At 39.2% G+C, this 18237-nt stretch overlaps 1 protein-coding gene and 1 long non-coding RNA gene across 3 annotated transcripts; both read left to right on the top strand.

Moving 5' to 3' along the window:
• Positions 1 to 1594: 1594 nt before the first annotated feature.
• On the top strand, positions 1595 to 12361 carry sncgb (synuclein, gamma b (breast cancer-specific protein 1)). 2 transcript variants are annotated; one of them, XM_026178353.1, is made up of 6 exons: positions 1595 to 1992; positions 5618 to 5659; positions 7548 to 7675; positions 8520 to 8537; positions 9321 to 9362; positions 9969 to 12361. In XM_026178353.1, exons 1-6 carry the CDS (start codon positions 1872 to 1874, stop codon positions 9975 to 9977), a joined length of 360 nt encoding a protein of 119 aa, XP_026034138.1. In that variant the 5' UTR covers positions 1595 to 1871; the 3' UTR covers positions 9978 to 12361. The 2 variants fall into 2 exon arrangements, with proteins under 2 accessions (XP_026034138.1, XP_026034139.1); XM_026178354.1 differs by lacking the exon at positions 8520 to 8537 and having other exon boundaries at positions 1598 to 1992.
• Positions 12362 to 14008: 1647 nt separating this feature from the next.
• LOC113027801 (uncharacterized) lies at positions 14009 to 15524 on the top strand. Its single transcript, XR_003273137.1, has 3 exons — positions 14009 to 14228; positions 14656 to 14745; positions 14823 to 15524. It is a non-coding gene; the product is annotated as an uncharacterized LOC113027801 (long non-coding RNA).
• The last annotated feature ends 2713 nt before the right edge of the window (positions 15525 to 18237 follow it).

Here is an 18237-nt window from a genome sequence, read left to right on the forward strand (position 1 = left end):
TCTAAATAACCCCCCATCACTGCCATAATGCTGCGTCATGATGCGATGAGTCCTGTGAACACCAGAGGGCAGTCAAAGACCTGAAGGAGGGACCCTCCGCCTCTGCAACAGCAAAACAGCGCTTCATGGATCACGGTGTTCTAGCTTCATCCCTTCCTTTATCTAGTATTATACAGTGAATATAATTATTTTCCTACTTGCCAACATTTTAATATCAAACAACTGTTTTGTTTTGTTTTTTGAAAAAAAAAATGGAGCTTGTGTAAAGTGGGATTTAGCTGGTGAGGAATAACCTGTAGATAAGTCACATGACTCTGATATTGATTACTTTTCGTTGATTTGCAGATGTTTTACAAGCTGATATCCAACAAATGCACAATATAAAGTAGAATTCAGTGATTGAATCTAGTGTGCATCATCACCTTTATTAGAAATCGATGTCTGCTACCCTTCCTACAGCCTTACATGAATACCACAGCCTCTTCTGCACTAGTCCAATACAGTGAATCAGTGTATTCTTTATTACACTACCGCAAACCAACCAATGTAGCCTAGTATCTTCATTAAACCTTTGACTAACACAAAATTATTATTCAAGTACAGTTTATTTTGCAGGATATTTCACAAAAACAGCAAAATACCAAGTACGGATCCAATGTGTGATTTAAAAGCTAAACTTTTGAAAATAATCTCACATTTCTTCTCCTGTGCGTTTCACTGCATGTCACCCCAACTTTACATGTGCACCGCGAACGCATCACAGGGACGAGAAGAAAAAAGGATGTGTTGAGGGTGTAGCGGGTCGTGGGACGTTTTTGTTTTTATTACTGAGCAAGTATATCTCCATGTTTTCACTGGAAGCAACACCAGGCAGCAGCACACGGAAAATTACCTTAACCTGCCTCAGATTTAATGACTGAAGGTGCTGAAGGTTCCGGATCATTTCAAACCCTGGTTGTGATATCAATGTCACTCAGAATCACTGCACTGCTGAATCGGCATGTCTGAGTGAAACAGAAAGAGGAGGAGGAGGAGGAAGAGGAAGAGCGGGGCTGTTGTGACTCATTCAGGTGAAGATGACAAAGCAATTTCTCTCCAATCACAACCACAGAAATAGCTGTAGATGCTCTCTTTGTCTTTCTTAATGCATTCTGATTCAGCTCAAGTGGTAAAAATAAAAAAATCTGAGCTGATGGCAAAGCATTAATATAAACAGCAATACTATAAGTAAAAAGAATAGAAAAACATATAAATAAAGTATCAACTGAGAACATTTTGCTAAGAAATTAAAAACAAAGGAAGCAAATGTTTGGGACAAGCTCTGTGATGCAACTGCAGATTACATTGCAAAATTTAAGGATGCATATGATCTGACAAGAGGATCTGTCGGTTATGTAACCAGCGCATGGAGCCTCAGCATCTACAAAGGTGTGCCCAGAGCAAAGCGTGCCAATCAAAATATGCAAACAGATAGCCAGAGGCTGAGCTGAGCATGAGAGAGAGTCACCAGAAGAAAAGATGGACGAGAGTGGAGGGATGACTAAAGGGGCGGGGTTGCAGCATGACTTGAAAATGCTGCAGCATCCGGCTGCCTCTCCTCCTCCTCTCCCCATCTTTTTACATATTGGCTGTATCCGCCCTCCTGTTTCTCTCAGTCTGAGTGCTGTAGCCCTGCTGTGTGTTCCTCTCAGCCCTCTGTTGGAGCACCAAAGGGAGGAGGAGCCACCAGGAAACAGGCACTTACACATACTCACCCAGCCACACACTCTGACATCTCACAGCATCACTTCTGCACGCTCACTGTAAGCACCAGCCAGCCAACCAGCCAGGCCCATTTGGAGCAGGGGAGCCCAACTGTTTCATCGCCCAACATGGATGTACTGATGAAGGGGTTCTCCATGGCCAAGGAGGGGGTGGTGGCCGCCGCAGAGAAGACCAAAGCTGGCATGGAGGAAGCAGCAGCTAAGACCAAGGAGGGGGTAATGTATGTAGGTATGTAATATATCATGCAGCAAAAAGAGTTTGGAGGGTTGTGGGGGGGAGGTGCACTCATTTTTTGGTCTATATGTGGAATTACTTCGTGTACTTTTTGCATCATATGATTTGGGATCCATGTCTGAGACTTGTGAGAGGAACAGATAGAGGAGGAGGAGGAAAAAGAGAAGAGAAGGCAGGAAGGAGGGGATGGAGTGAGTGCTGGTGGGATACTGCTGCAGGACTGGTGCAGGGTCCAGAGGGTGGACAGTGAGAAACAGCGAGGAAAAGACAGTGAGGGTTACAGCTTTGCAGCAGGACAGTGATCAGTGGATGTTTGGGGGGAAAGCAAAAGAAAAGCAAAAGAGAAGAGCAAAAGGAGGGAAAGGAGGTCACTGCAGAGCTCTGTGACGCCGCTTCCTCGGGCTTTCATCACCTGACCAGCGTGACTATATTAAATCACTGGTCTGTGAAGCAGTTTGGATGGGGATGTCCAGTGATGGACTGGTTTCCAGAGTGTCAATTTATCTGATTTTTTTTTAATTAAATTTACAGAATAGAGCTGACTTACATTCATAATTAAAAGAAAAAAATATATTTAGAAAAGTGTTATAAAAAGCATTTAAACACTTAAAAAGAATCATTTCACAGCAAGACGCAAGATGATGTAAGTGTAAGAGGAAATACAATTTTAAATGCCCAAGAAAAATGATTCATTTATATTTTACCTCGGGTGCTTTGCACAGATGCTGTTGTTTCCTGCACTTTAATTATAGCTCAAGCTGCCACTGCGTCACGTTTCAAGGTTATCCCAAGCAGCAGGCTTTCACACCACCTGGGACAGGCCAGAGGGGGTGCAAAAGTAAGGAGGGTGGGTGAGGAACGATCAGAGTGGAGGGCTCCATCGTTGTCTGCTGTCTATCCTGTCAGTGCTCTGTCTGACCGTCATGCAGCAACTACAAAATTTTAATCATAATGATGAAAAAAAGGGGGAAGTCAACGGCACAAGCTGGAGAGGGAGGGGTGAGTTAGGGCAAGGATCATTTGAGCACTGCAGCAATTTGCTCTCTCTCTCTATCACAACCCCTCCACCCCCACCCTCCTTCTCCCGCACGCTCTACCCTCATCGGTTTGTGCTGGACGCAAAAACATTTGTGTGCTTGTGTTAGTTTGTGGTGTCACAGCAGCAGGATTGGCCTCCCAGTGAGTGCTCCTTCCTTCCACCCCCCACAGCTCACAAAACACCCACCCCAGGGAGACATGGAAGAACGGAGGGATGCAGGAAAGAGAGACAGAGAGAGAAAAGAGGGGGTAAAAAAATGAAGGGAGGGGTGTTATGTCACCAAAAGCTTTGAGCTTGTAGTCTCATGGCTCGTGGAGGAGAAAGACAGGTGACACATTGGGACAGAGGGCTGAGACTTGCTGGGTAAAGAAACCCTGGATCTTCCAGGAAGTAGACAGTGGTCACAAGCTCAAGGAAGCAAGAGAAAGGGGGTAAAGGTGAAGCAAGAGACAGAGAGGGAACAACGCAGATCACAGGGGGAGGATCAGAAGGGGGAGAGGGGATGTGATCAGTGAAGAGTGTCAATGGTTTCACTGTATCCACCTGCAGCAGAGTGCCTACGTCAGCATGTGGCTGTCAGTACACAGTATCAAGGTTTGCACGCCTGCTTTCCACCACATGGGCCAGACCTGGACAAACACAGCAACATGCTCAGTGATTTATTAATTTATTTTTAAAAGCTTCTGCCGCAAAACAGCTCCAAAACTTAAGTTTTAACTTTTAATTAAGAGATTTAACTTCATGTGATTTTATCAATCCCTTTATTTTTGCTTTTAAGATTTAATTCGGTGTTTTGGTAATCACTGATGGTTTCATTACAATCTTTTGTTTAAAGAGATTCATGAAAAATCCAAAATACACAATCTAAAAATTCTAGGTGTTTATTTTTGCAATAATATAAAAATATACCAACATATATAGCAATTATTTTAGAAAGAAATCAATTAGCATGATTTTTTTTTTCTGCCCTGTAAATTTAACACGATGTATTTGCAATACGGAATATGAATTTCCTTTTTCATTTGTATGTATATGGTAATACAGCGTGTTGTTGATTATATATAGGTGTGTAAAATTGCATCTTTCTTTAGCTGAGAGCACATAAGGATTCACAGTTAACAGGATTTTTCACCACATCAGGATTGCTGAAGCGCAAATCCTCCTCTGGAAAAAAAGCTGTATTTCTCTGTGTTTAACGCATCATTTCATAATGGGTAAAAATGCATTCAAACGCTCTAATCCATGCCGTCTTTGTGTACTCAGGCATGCCTCCAATCAGGATTATAATTTATTACAAGGATTATTTCAACAATTGCGTTTTTGTTCTTATTCTTGTCATTTGATCAGCTGTGTCCTGTGCATCACCTTCAGCTGGAATCGGCGTTATTACAAAAAGATGTTTATGAGTTACTCGATAAATCATAAAGCAAAGTTTCCTCAGAAGTCATGTATTCTTTCACAGGCATGGCTTGTTTGGTGACAGGCAGATCAGCTCTTCAGCTGAAATAGTCACGGCGTGCAGTGACACTCGGGAGGGGGGCTCCCCCTGTTGACTGAGAAAGAAGCTGTGTCACTGCAGCCTGCGATGAGCTGTACTGCAGTACTGCTCAGTACCCCGCACGTGGCTCATGTACCACGGGAAACGTGCTGAAAGATGGAGGGAAGCAGAAGGTAGCAAGGCTGACTGGATGTGGGACACTGTAAATGGCAGCAGCTGCATCTATGTGACTATAAAAAATAGTGCAGTCAGTTTACTCATCTGCAGATGTAGCCTTCCTTTCCTCCATTAGTTCCTTTTTACCTTCCTCTCACTCTTTCTACTGTTCTTATCTTTTAGCTCGGATACTTCCCTCCTGTCATCCCTAACGTTGGCAGATTACATAACCACAATTTAATCTGCTGGGATCATACTGTAATGAGCACAGGGCTGGAAAGCAGGAAGGCACACACAGAGACGTGCGGCTGTTGCAGCCCATTCACAGGATGACTTCCAATTAAATAAAATGTTTCCAAGTGAAAGGAGCTTTTTTAGAGCTAGTGGTAAAGATAACAGGATCTTTAAATAGTCCAGACTTTATTAAAAAAATTTAAAAAGGCAAAACCCTTTGAGGACGCAGGAAAGCGCACAACATACCAGTCAGACTGACAAAACTGTGAGCAAAAGTAGGTCTGTGAATGTATTTTTAGAAACAGTAATGGATCACGCTGAGCTGAGACTCTTGGGAATGTTATGTCAGAGTTTAAAGGGGCAACAGCAGCTGAGAAATGTCCAAAAATACATAAGCAATATCTGCCGTCAACATTTTATGATATTTCTCTGACAACATTTAATGCACTGGTGTATTAAATGTGCTACTATTAGGCTATTAATAATGTAACTCTCATTGCTCTTATTCCTACATTATTCATTAATAACAAATCTATTATATAGTTTATGTTTCATTTGACTGTTTTACTTACTGAGGAAAGAAACCATAGACAGGACAAACAGGGCGTGTGAAATGTGTCTCTTTATTTTACAGGAAACATGCATGAGTCATGTACATGAATATGAGTCTGTTTTTCCTTTTTGGTCTGCAGGGAGTAAGACAAAGGAGGGAGTGGTGTCATCAGTAAACACAGGTAAGAAAAGCTGCATGTTTGAGCCACTATTAAGATCATATAAATATAGAAACAGAAACCTCTGAGGGGAGAATGCAGAGGTTTGTTGTCTGAATATGAAGTGATTGCTGTCCCGAAGAGTTCGTTATGATCCCTTCTCTTATTACAAAAACAACATCCGAATATATTCATACTTCAGCACTGAATTCATGGCTACACCTTTAAGCACTGTGCTGAAACACTCTGGTTCTTAGAACAAGGAGCTCTTAGTCACACTTGAATGGTATAAAGTCCCAGATGGCTACAAGGGTATGTTTTGTAACATAGGTAGGTGGGATGGTTAACCGTCAGTTAATCTTCATTGTTGAAGTTTTTTTCTCTAGTAAAATCGAAAAAAATAAAAAATACATAAATAAAGTTTGAAAATATTTCTGATAAAGCACAGATGCCACCTACTGTATGTGTCACTCAATTTGATTTTGCAACTAGCAGGTGCAGATGTTGATGATGATGATGATGATGATGATGATAACCTTTTATTTTGAACAGATAAAGGCTTAAATGCTCTGTAGATGCTGATCTGATTTCTCAAATTACTTCTTTTTTGTATCTAGAAATTTAAGATATGAAAAGCATAAATATTGAATTTTGGTATAAATCAAATAAGAGCAGTATGTACAAATAAACTGTTCATTGGATACACGTTTAGAGGTACAATCATCAGAAATGTGTTTAAATACCAGGTGTCCTCTTCCAGGTGACCCAAATGTGGTTCATTGCTTATTACTAAAATAATACTATGGCCAAGTAGAAATAAGAAAAATCCTGATTTTATTCTAATCCATACAGATAATAACAGAGCTGCATAAAGCTTTAACTGTCATATAGAAAAAGTAAATAAGATGTTTACCGAAGGATTTTAATGTTTAGTGCTGTTACTTTTAATATTACTTTAAATAATGACATTACAGTTGTGCTAAAGGATCTGGAGACTTCACTTTGTCCTCCACTGAGCAGGCTGATGTTGTTTGCTCTGGACCCTCTTATACAGCGTCATTTGTGTGTGAAAGACAAACTTCAGGTTTCAAGATGTTTTTAAACTTTGCTTTTTATAAAGAAAATAAAAGTGAATAACACTATCTTTCTGGTTTAGCAAATTATATATGTGAAAAGGCTCTTCTGTGATGAGGCCAATGTATCAACTTAGTTTCAGGGGTGTCTCCATAGGGGGGGCCATGAGGTGGCACTGCCCAAGCCTACTCCACACTAAAGTTAGGGTCACTGTGGTAGACTACTGTTCATGCCCAACACTCTTAGATGAAAGCATCAATAGGATTATAGCATAAATAGTACTGGAAAATACATTCACATCACTCAAGTGACGTACAAGCTTATCCTTTAAGTACTTCTTTGTTATGATACCATCTACTTCTACTCTGCAGTACTTGAAATAAAAAGCTACGTTATGTGATATAATGTATTTTATTGTATAGCTTACAACACACATTAATGAATCATTAGAGAATAATGAACTATTTTCAAGCAACACTGTAGAATGAGTACTTTTACTTTAGGTACTTTAATTGCTAAAACCTTTGTACTCTTAGGTTACTTTAGCAGGGTTATGAATTTTACTTGAGAAAAAAGGTGTAAATATTTATTTACAGTTCTACTTGGCAGGTAATACACCTGTATGAGGGCAGATGGTTACACACCAATCTGAATATGTTGTCTACACTGCATACCACTTTTCCTGATCAAATGTTCTGATTTCCTGTCCCATCCCCATCTGATCTTTTCAAAGTCCTGGAAAGAGCTTTGCACAGATTTTCACATTGAGGTGAAAATCAGGACTGTTTTCTCACAGTGCAGTTTACACACTAACCCTCTTTCGCTCTCCACGTCTCAGTGGCCAACAGGACCGTGGATCAGGCCAACATTGTCGGAGAAACAGCGGTTGCAGGAGCCAACGAGGTGGCGCAGGCGGGTGTGGAGGGAGTCGAGAACGTTGCTGCATCAACCGGGCTGGTCAACCAGGTTAGTTACCATGGTTACTGTGGGTCGCACCAACACTCTTCATAGGTTTACCTCATTAGCATCTTTGCAGCTCTAGAAGGGAACCAGAGTTCTCATGCAGTAACAATGCTGAAAACTTCATTTTTAAAACGGGATCGGGGGTTGATTGAGCTGAACAAAGTGTCAGCTGCACATTTAAGTTAAATTGTGCCTGAAACTGATCTTTAATGCTAGTTTGAGGTTGAACACTAGATGGAGCCATTTCCCCTGAACTCACATCAAACAACTGCAGGACACCAAAGAAATCCAATTTCTTTACTGCAGCACTCTGTTGAGAAACTTTAATTACATTTATTTGCTCTGAGTAAATTAAGGTCATTGTGGCTCCATCTGCTTGTGAGAAGATTTTTCTGTCTGTCCAGTTTTCCACAGCCTGAAAAAATTGTACATTTTTAAACTTAATATTTACGGATTCAATTATTATTTATGTCATCACTGTGTTGTTTGCTTGTTTTTTAAGCAAAGAAATAATAAAATACATATAACTGTGACACATTTGCAAAAAACTTGTATTACAACTTGTATAAGAAAATTTTGAATTACCACTCTAATGTCATTTGGAGCTCTTGGAACTGATCGTCCTCCTTCTGCTCTTATACGTTGAACTCTCTGTCAGATGTTAGATGTTCTTGCATTTAACATTTGTGTCTTTTCTGCATGTCTTTATTGTCGTGTGTTTTGTGTGCTGTTCTTTTGTTATAATTTTGTGCCAGTGCTTTTTTTTCTTGTGCTTTGTTTTTGTGTGTTACTGTTCTCACATTTTGTTGTTTGTGCTGTTTGTGTCTCATTTTTGTTTCCCTGATAGGAGGAGCCTGTATACGAGGTGCCAGTTGGACAGAACATTTTGGGGTCATAGGTCATAAAGAAATCGGGAGGGTTAGGAAAGCGGGGGGGGGGGGGGGGGGGATACTGTGCATGTTGCTAACAGTCTTTTAGGTGTACACAATCTGTAGAAACCCTTTTGTATTGGATTGCGTGAACGTTAGTTAATAGTGTACAACAAACTCAGTGAGCTTCAGGAGGAAAGGGAAGGAACAGAAGCTTCTGTAAGGCTTCCTGAATTTATTCCTGCATCATTTGGGGCTTTGGATTAAACCCTTCATGCTTCCAGGAAAAATCCAAGTTGTAATACAACATAAAAAATAACTTTGTGACTTCTTCCTCTGAATATTTGAGACATTTTCCTCTCATGCTCACTAAGTTGCGTACTTTAGGCTCCAGTGATACTAAAATTCATTTCTAACCGTGTAGCTTGTCTATGCAACATTAAGCCACATCTATAGAACATCAGACAAGGCAGTGAATATTCTTATGGCATGCTCTGAACTGCTTCCCTGTAAGGCCTGTGCATCAGAAGCCTGTAGGCAAAAGTGTTCCTCTGACATCTTAGAAAGCTATAATTAATTAACTGACTCTCCCTTTCCTGAAAAATCTTGCGCATGATGATAAGAGCTCTTTCAATGGCACTGCATGCTTTTTGGAAATATTGTAACTGCTTTATTGAATTAGAGGTGCCATCAGTTCATTCTTTGATCCTTGCTGAAATATTCACGCCACCTCTCTCGTGTTTATAATCCATCCACATTAACGTCTTTTCCTCCCACAGGGAGAATATGGAGGAATGCAGCAGGGCGGGGAAGGAGGAGAGGTAAGATGAAACAATTTCTTTTATTTCATGTATTTTATTAAAAACACATACATTAAAAGCGGTCACATACACCTTTGTTATACAGAGGACTTTCTTTCCAGTTTCCAGTTTCCATGATCCCGGTGAGACTCAACATATCTTCGTTTTTTTCCAACATGATGTTAGTTTTATCCCAGTTAGAGTCAAACAGACAATAAAGCACTGTATGCTTGAAGGTGGGCATTCATTGTGATTTACAAGTTGCTAATAACTAACAGCAAAACACTGAAACCAGGTGGGACATCTTAAAAGGAAGTTGTTTGGTGTTGCTGTGAACAAATCAGCGATTGCACAGATATGATGAGGATTTCTGGCTGCCTTTTTAAAGTAAGAGGTCACAAGCAGAAAAATGCTTGAAGCCGCTGGTTTCATGTTGAACTATGAATGCAAAACTCTAAATCGAATCATCTAAAATATGATTGTATGGAAATTTTAAGTAGCAAAAAGAGGAATACTGCTTTATGATCTTTAACATATGCTTGATGTTTTTTACTGTTATACATATAAAAAATGTCTTCCACTGTTGATATTTGTGTTTTTATGTTTTTCTTCTTTCCTCCCTTCCAGGGATACTAGTCATCTTCAGGCCCTCCCGTGCTCTCCACCTGCCCCTCGCCTCCCCCTTTGCCTCGCTGTACCAGACTCCAGATCTTCAACAATATTTTTTTGTGACTTTACGGAACCAAAATCAACTAATACAGACTCTTCCGGATGCTGCACAACCGCCCCTCTCTCCCCGCTCAGTCTCGTCACTCCCCGGTGCCTCCCCCTGTGGTCCTCACCGCCATCTTTCCTCCCCTCTAATTTAAAGCAGCCTGAAGCTTTCGTACCCCCGCCTCATCTGTGTGTTAGTGGTGTCCTGATATGATCCTGGTGTTGTTGCTCTGCCACATGAACCCATAGTAAAATCTCACACGCAAACACACAAAAAAGAAACACACCAACATTCGGCACACACATGAAACACTCACATACAGTACATGCCGTTACGGCACTGACTCGCACTTTGGGCGAATGAGTCACAGTTGGGGGAAATACGATTCTGGGTGCGAACAATAACACAGTGTGCGACTGAGGCAAGACATGAGAGGGTGGATGAGCTGCAGTCAGTGCGTCTGTGTACCAGTGTTAGCTCGTGTATGTGTGTGCATGTGTAGCTGCTGCTGTATAGAACAAATCTCCAGAGGCTTGTGCAGGAAAATGTGCTTTGATGATGTTGAAGTTACATGTGAAGTAGTTAGAGTAGACTGCATGAACAGATGTGTAGAATGACTCGTAACGTGTTGTTAAATCTAGAGTAGCAGCTGTTCTGTGTTGCTTTGAATGGCTTAGTGTGTGTTTCTACTCAGTGTTTAGGGTTAATACAGTGGAAGCAATAGACAATATTCATCTGTCAGAGCAGCAGCTTGAAATGTGTTCATGTGATGCATGAGAAAGCAAAGGCAACATTTTAAAAGAAACTCCTATAACATTTAAATATTTGAGGTGTGAGAAAGCAGACTTAATGAGAAGAAAGCTCTTATTACTTTGAACTACTTAAGTTAAGGATTTAGGTTTAATCAGATTTGACTGAGAGGGAAGTTTCCCCGTAAAAATAAAAGTAATAATAATAATTTTAGTTTAAAATTCGAGAATGTCCTTTTTCCAAAGCAGTTCAGACCTCAGCAACATCCATTGTAACAATGACTTCATATGTGAACAACTTTTAGCACTAAAGAAGCTGACTGGCATTGTTTCAGAAACACAGAACTGTATTTAAAATTGATTGATCTGCAGAAAATTCAGCAACTTCGAAAGAAAGCTACATACAGAGAAAAAAATAACTAGAATTGTTACCTTGCGGTTATATTTATCCCTCACTTATAGTGTTTCACTACAACTAAAAAAGAGCTTTTGTCAAGTATCACACCTTCATTATTTAATTCTGCTTCACATTTGTGTAAAACTTTGATAGAAGTTATTTAATTAGTAGTTATTAAATGAGTTATTTAGTTAATGCCAGAAACAAGTTTTGTATGGTGATTGTGAATTTTACCTTTGACTCTTAAATGAGCTGCAGTTCTTCCTTGACTTAAAGTGAATGATTGTGCCAAATTAAAAGAAATTTCCTCCAGGTAGTCCCGAGTTGGAAGACATCACAAAAGCCTGACACGTGACTTCTTCAAGAGTAATTCTCATAAAGAAATCTGTGCTGGATAGTGTGAAAAATGTTCAAAATAACTATTCAAGGAGAAAATAAGATCACTTTCTGCTATTGTGTAGCTGCTTTTTAGTCTCTGTAACACTGTTTGGCAAACCATCGAGAGAAACAAGCAGATGGGACATTTGTCAGTTGTTTGTATTGCAGTTGAAAATATTCTTATTCTTATTAATTCATCTTTAAAAGAGCATAATGAAAGTTTGGGTTTAAAAATTAGACCAGCTTTATGTGTAGTTCTGTGCACAGCTTGAATTCTGGGATATGTAGTAGCTTTTAGGATGGTTTTTATTTCACACAATCTAAATCTGACTGTTGTGAAGCTCCCACCCCTCAACTGTCTCAACCAATCAGATCGTTTCTTTCTGCTGTCACTCAGTGTTCTGACACGTTTCACAGCTTGCTTGCCCTGCAAAACTGTGTGTCTACATGTACTGTATGTGAGAGTGGACGTGTGTGTTTGCTAACACAGAACGGATTCAGCCAGCAAAATGTGTGTGTGTGTGTTTGTGTCTGGACCTGGTTTGTGTGTTCTTACTTTGAGGCCAATGGAAACTGATGACTGCATGTTGCCTTATCAAGCAATTTCACATTCCCACACACACGTGTACATCACAGTACACACTAAAAAACACACACAACCACGAATCCCTCCACAAATACACAAACACGGTTCACACACCAAGTTTAAGTTGGCATCAAAGCAGACTCGCTGATTTTTTAAACAGTACCAATGAAATTAAAAAGGTTTTGTTGAAATCCAGCTACAGTGTCAAGTTTTGTTTGAAGAATTTAAAAAGTTTTATTAATTTTGATCTTGCAGTCGAGGCCACGGGAATTTTTCTGTTCAATTCAATTTTATTTACATAGCGTTGACTCATAATAACAGTTGCCTCAAGTTGCTTTATATTTGCCAGAATCCTTCAGTTAAACAGACAAAACAGAAAAAGCCCAACAGTCAGATGCTCTGCTATGAGCAACGGTTTGGCATAGAAAATCAAATTAAATTCAAATTCAAATTCAAATTTTATTTGTCACATACACAGTCATACACCGTACGATATGCAGTGAAATGCTTAGACAACTGCTCTTCAGGAAGCGGAATCGAAGAAAAGAAAAACGCCCTTTTAAAAGAAAGAAACTTCTAGTAGAATCAGGCTGAGAGAGAGAGAGACAGCCATCTGCTGCTGGTTGAGGTTAGAGGAGGAAGACAGGATAAAAACATGCTGTGGAAGAGAAATGTGTAAAGGTGAGTGAAGAAGAAACACTCAGTGCATCATGGGAAGCCCCTGGGCCACCTGAGTGAGGATTTGGGGCCACCTGATCCAAACTAGAAGCTGCTCTGCTCCAAGAGTTGCTCTGCCTCCCATTTTACATTTAAATACTATAGGGACAAAACACACAGTCTGAGAGAGAAGTGGGATGATACAGTGCTATGAAGTCTTTAAAATAAGATGGGACCTAATTATACAAGACCTTGTGTGTGACAAGAAGGATTTTAAATCCAATTCTGTATTTAACAGGGACAATGAAGCCAGTGTGGGCAAAGTATGCTCTTTTTTTAGTCCTCATCAGAACCCTTGGATCAAATAAAGATTTTTTTATGGAGTTTTTAGGACATCCTGATAATAATGGAATACATAAGTCCAGCCCTAGAAGTGTTAAATGCATGAACTGACTCTTGTGTAGAGCTTTTCTCATCCTGGTAACCATCCAAAGCATTTTATCCTACAGCCACATTCACTTAATTCCACATTCCTGTGAAGGGACACTGCTAAGCACTGCACCAACATGCCACCCTTATTCACATCATTGAATAGAACCTAACAATGAGTGTGCACCTAATGAACACCATGGGCAAGCAATAAACTCCAAGTTGCTCTCTGATATATTGTAGAGAGAATGTGTGTGAATTTTAGATAGAAAGCGCTTATGCATTGAAAAAAAAGTGATTATGTGAATCAGGGTAGATGAGGCACGATGTACAAAGGGTTTTAAGTACTAAAGTACAGCAGAATAAGTCTATCTAGCAGCAGTGCTCACACTGCCTGGTTGCTTTTATTGATTCAAAACGACTCCATGTCTCTTCCTTTGCTCAGGAGACCCAAACGAAGAAAAGAGCACCACATCCCGGCAGTAAATACTTTGATGTGTCATAAAAACAGAATGCTAACATGATTGGTCCAAACAGTTGAGGATGGTGGTTTAAACTTCCTTTTTGGCTCTTCAGTCCATCCCTCAGGTCATCTTACACCCTGTATGGCGCAAACATCTCAATGTAATATGAAGAAAACTCCTCCCACTTCACCATGGCAACCTCCTCTAGTATTAAACATGCTACAGCTAGCAGGCAAAAAATACTCAATAAACTTTAATGTGTGTGTGTGTGTTTGGTTAAACTGTATGAAGGTGAAGATTAACTTGTTTTACAGAAACACATTTCTTTGTATTTATTTGCAGTCCCTGGTGAACACTGATTCTGCTCTATGATTGGCTGTTTGTAAAAATTAAATAAATAAAAAAAAGGGAGAAAGTATAAAAGGGGAAAAGAAGCCGTCAGCAGGTCATTTCTCTTGGACTACGCTCGAGAAACAGCAAAATCACAGACTCTGCCTGAAGCAGTAGACTGAGTAAGTAACAGATCCTTTTATATGTCTTTAACTCTCCGTTTGTTTATTTTACACTCAGAAACACTTTAATGACATCATAACCTAAAAATAATAGAGGATTAAAAAAAAACTGAATTTGAAAGTTTACCGTGGGAACACCTGAAAACAGTAAATGTGTAACAACGGGCATCATTATGAGGGAAAAGGTAAACAGGGTTGGAAAACAAATTATTAATACTAGCTTTTCAACCAGCACAATTTTAATTGGAAACAGATTTATTTAGACTTTAAGACACCAGGATGTGCAAGCTCAGGTAATTTACTGTTATTCATTCATGTTTTGTTTGTTTGTTTTGGCAATGGTTTTTATGACTTGCGTGCAGCTTAGATTGAATAACAGAACATATGATATCTGGTACAAATGATTAAGGTTTGCCTTTGCACTCAGGAAGCCGCTGTGGGATCAGTCGACTCTTCTTCAAACCAAGTTAACTGATTCAAAGAAATGGCAGAAAACACAAGAAACACCAGTGGAACTGTGAGCACTGAATACAAGATTTCTGAGGATATGGCGTAAAATAAATGTGCTCATGCAATTTTTATCTTTTCTTTTAGATGACTCCTCGACAATATGTCTATCCCAATGAAAGCGCAACAGAGCATGAAAAAAAGAAATTCAGAAAGGAAGAAAGAGCGCGCAGACCTGAAGAGCTGTTTGTAAATCAAAGAAAATCGACAGATGATAAATACCAGTTTCATACTAAAGATCCAGAAAAATGGAGAAACTGGATAAAAGAGGAGTTTGCTGATGAAACTGAAAAAATAATCACTTACAAATATGACACAGACAAAAGCACCATAATGTTACACAACCATGGCAGCAATGGAGAATGTGTGATATATGTTTCAAATGAGAAAAGGGGTGAATTTCTCACATGGTTCAGAGAAAAAGTCAAAATTAACGTAAAGCAAGAAGATCAAAAAACAGAAGACCTAAATGAAAAAATGAAAGAGTTGACATTAAAAAAGTAACAACGAAAATACTACAACCTTGCTCATTGGTTGTCATGTGATTGTTGGGGTTTTCTCTGTGTTATTGCAAGGTCTTCACCTTACAATATAAATTGTCCTGAAGCAACTGTTGTCGTGATTTGCCTCTAAAAAGCACCACCCTTCCACAGCTCACATATAATGAAATATTATGTCATCAAACCTTATCTGTAGAGTGTAAATCAGAACTGCTGTTTGTTGTCAAGCATGCTTGCAGTTTTGTGGGTTGTTTTTTTTTGTTTTTTCTTTGAATTGACAAGATAATATGTTTAAACATTTGATTTACTGTGCTTGGAAATTTTTACTTTTTGTTTGCTTCACTGCACCTGTTCAAAATAAATTTGGAAATTAAAACGTTTAAAAAAAACATTTCCTTCTTTTCCTTATTTTCAGTCATACTTGTTATAAGTAATCTGCGAGGGTTAAAAGTGCAGGTTTCAGAGTGTTTTAGCTCCAACATCCTTCTCTCGAAATTTTTTGTATATGAGGGATACATGTTGACTTAATGGAAAAGGAGCTTCCATATAATGAAATTTCAAAACAACCAATAAAATTTAATTATAATGACAGCAGTTTAGAGGCTGGACTAAGAGCAGTGGCTTTTTGACTGGTTGTCTTCTGTCAATGGAAAATTGTACTTAGTAGTTAGTATAAGCTGTTAATGATATAAGTTTACATGTGATAGAACACTGCATGATGACCTTTTTATGACTTACACTGTTGTCCACTACAAGACTTGTTTCTGTTTTATAAATTCTTTCCCACAGCGATAATAACTGAACATGCAGTTTCACTCCTACCAGGAAGAGGAGAGCTGGACACTTTTATCTGCGCTCCCTAAAAAGAAGAGGGGCCGCGTCCTTCAGAATCACACACACACATACACCTGCATACACACATACATACGCACTAACATTCCTCTGTCTATGAATAGACGTATTCACTGTTGTATTATTTTTGTATCTGAATAAAGACAAGTGCAAGAACAGAGCGCGCACATCACAGGGCCCCCACTCTTGTGTGAGCGCTCTGTGACCGCCCTTGCAAGTAAAAACTACAGTGTGTTTCTACCTTTCAGACTCTCAGCTGAAGAAATGTCTTTTAGAATAAATTTCTTGACATCTTCTAATTTCTTAAACCAAACAAAGACACAATACTATCCAAATAATATATTTTTTTAATTTTAGGATACGGTGTTCTGGGAATCCATCCTACCCGTTGTTTCTGCGCATGCGCACGACACAAAATTAAGTGACAAATCATCCTACCTTTGTTAATAAGAGCTAGAAACATACTCTGATGGGTAAAATTAAGTGCCAAACCGTCCTGGCTTTATGAATATGAGCTACAAGCGTACTCTGATGGGTAAAGTTAAGTGGCAAACCGTCATACCTACTTACATTTGTGCTGGAATTACTCTGTGACAGCAGAAATGTGCATACTTATGGTAGGACGTTTTGCCAAAGTAGGATGGTTTGTTGGGGAGAAGCTTTATATAAGATGAAACAACAGGAAAGGCTGAAAGTTACAACTAAACTGTTTTCTGTAAAAGCTTAGAGTTTAGTAAAGTTTTTCTTTATTCTCAGCATGAACTGAAACAACCTGAAACATTTTCTGACACAAAAAACAGTTAAAGTTCAATTTATTTTGTACCAATAACAAGTGAAACTTACAATGAATTCTATTGGGTGGTGACGTCAAAGAATCATGAGCGGGACTCTAGAGCCTGAATTTGCCTGTGCAAGAAAAAAACACCAGGTACTTCCCCACATCACACACACACACACACACACACACACACACACACACACACATGTAAGCATGTATCAGTTGCATAAAATTTCATATAAACAATGATTTTGTTTTATGCTTTACTTTTAGATGTCTGGTCATTGTTTTGACTACCCAAAAGCAACAACAGATGTGGAAAGGAAATGACTCAAACTGAAGCTATGAATGAAAATCCAAACGTTTTTGTTTTGGAGACAGCTGCAGAGCTGCTATAGAAAAGTTCACCCCAAATCCAAACCTACACAAATGGCCAACAAACTCAAACTTGGCAGCAACTTCATAAGGCCAACAAATAAAGTAAATCTCATCATCAAATTTAATACAAAAAGCAAACTAAATCATAATAGAGTTTTTTTGAGCTGGACATTTTATTAGATGAGAGCAATGACTTTGTAATTTTTTAATTTCGTTTGTAACTTATACTGACTGTGTGTGTCAAACTGTAATAACAAACAACAGCCCGGAGACTCTGGAGAAACTCTGAAACTGCTTTACTGGCATCACCGTGTACCCCTGTGTGGGTAACACATTCCTGCCTTTTTCTGTCACTTTTTGAGATATTTAAAAGATCTGAAAAGAAGACGGACATTGTACACTCAGAGCACAGAAGACATTTGGAAGGATTTACATCTGTGCTGCCACGCCTTAGGAGAGCAGCGGAGACAATTATCTTAACTTACTGTTGTTCAAGGATTAAAGGGTAAAACAAAACTTGTCTCCAGACGTTTTCATTCATGCATTCATTCATCATGTGATATAAACCTAATCAATGTTATAAATAAGACTAGATAGAATAGAATAGAATAGAATAGAATAGAAAGTACTTAAACATGATCTGATAGAAAAAGGAAGTGCAGTAGAGCACTGTTCAGGCATGTTGTGTAATACAGGAAAGCACTGAATGTTCCAATAGGACGGAAAGTGTGAGTGTCTGTGTGTGTTGTGTTTGTGTGTGTCAAACTGTCCTAACAAAAACAGCCCCAAAACTGGAGAGACTCCAGAGTCTCTGGAAAAACTATACAAGAGACTGATTGACCCCTGTGTGGGTAACACAACCGTTGGACATTCCCTTTGTTTAACAGGAGTGTTTGAAGGAGTGGCTCTTCCGTTACTCAGGAAACAAAAGAGCAATTTTAGACTTACAGGAACTCAGAGTCTGAAGCGACTACTGCGGGAGCTGTGTAAGGAA

Source organism: Astatotilapia calliptera, chromosome 8 (genome assembly GCF_900246225.1).
Source record: "Astatotilapia calliptera chromosome 8, fAstCal1.2, whole genome shotgun sequence".
NCBI lineage: Eukaryota > Metazoa > Chordata > Actinopteri > Cichliformes > Cichlidae > Astatotilapia > Astatotilapia calliptera.

Coding starts and splice junctions, on each gene's coding strand:
- sncgb (XM_026178353.1), top strand. CDS start 1,872: ATGGATGTACTGATGAAGGGGTTCTCCATGGCCAAGGAGGGGGTGGTG. Junction 1,993..5,617: donor GGAGGGGGTAATGTATGTAG/GTATGTAATATA, acceptor TTTGGTCTGCAG/GGAGTAAGACAAAGGAGGGA. Junction 5,660..7,547: donor GGTGTCATCAGTAAACACAG/GTAAGAAAAGCT, acceptor TCCACGTCTCAG/TGGCCAACAGGACCGTGGAT.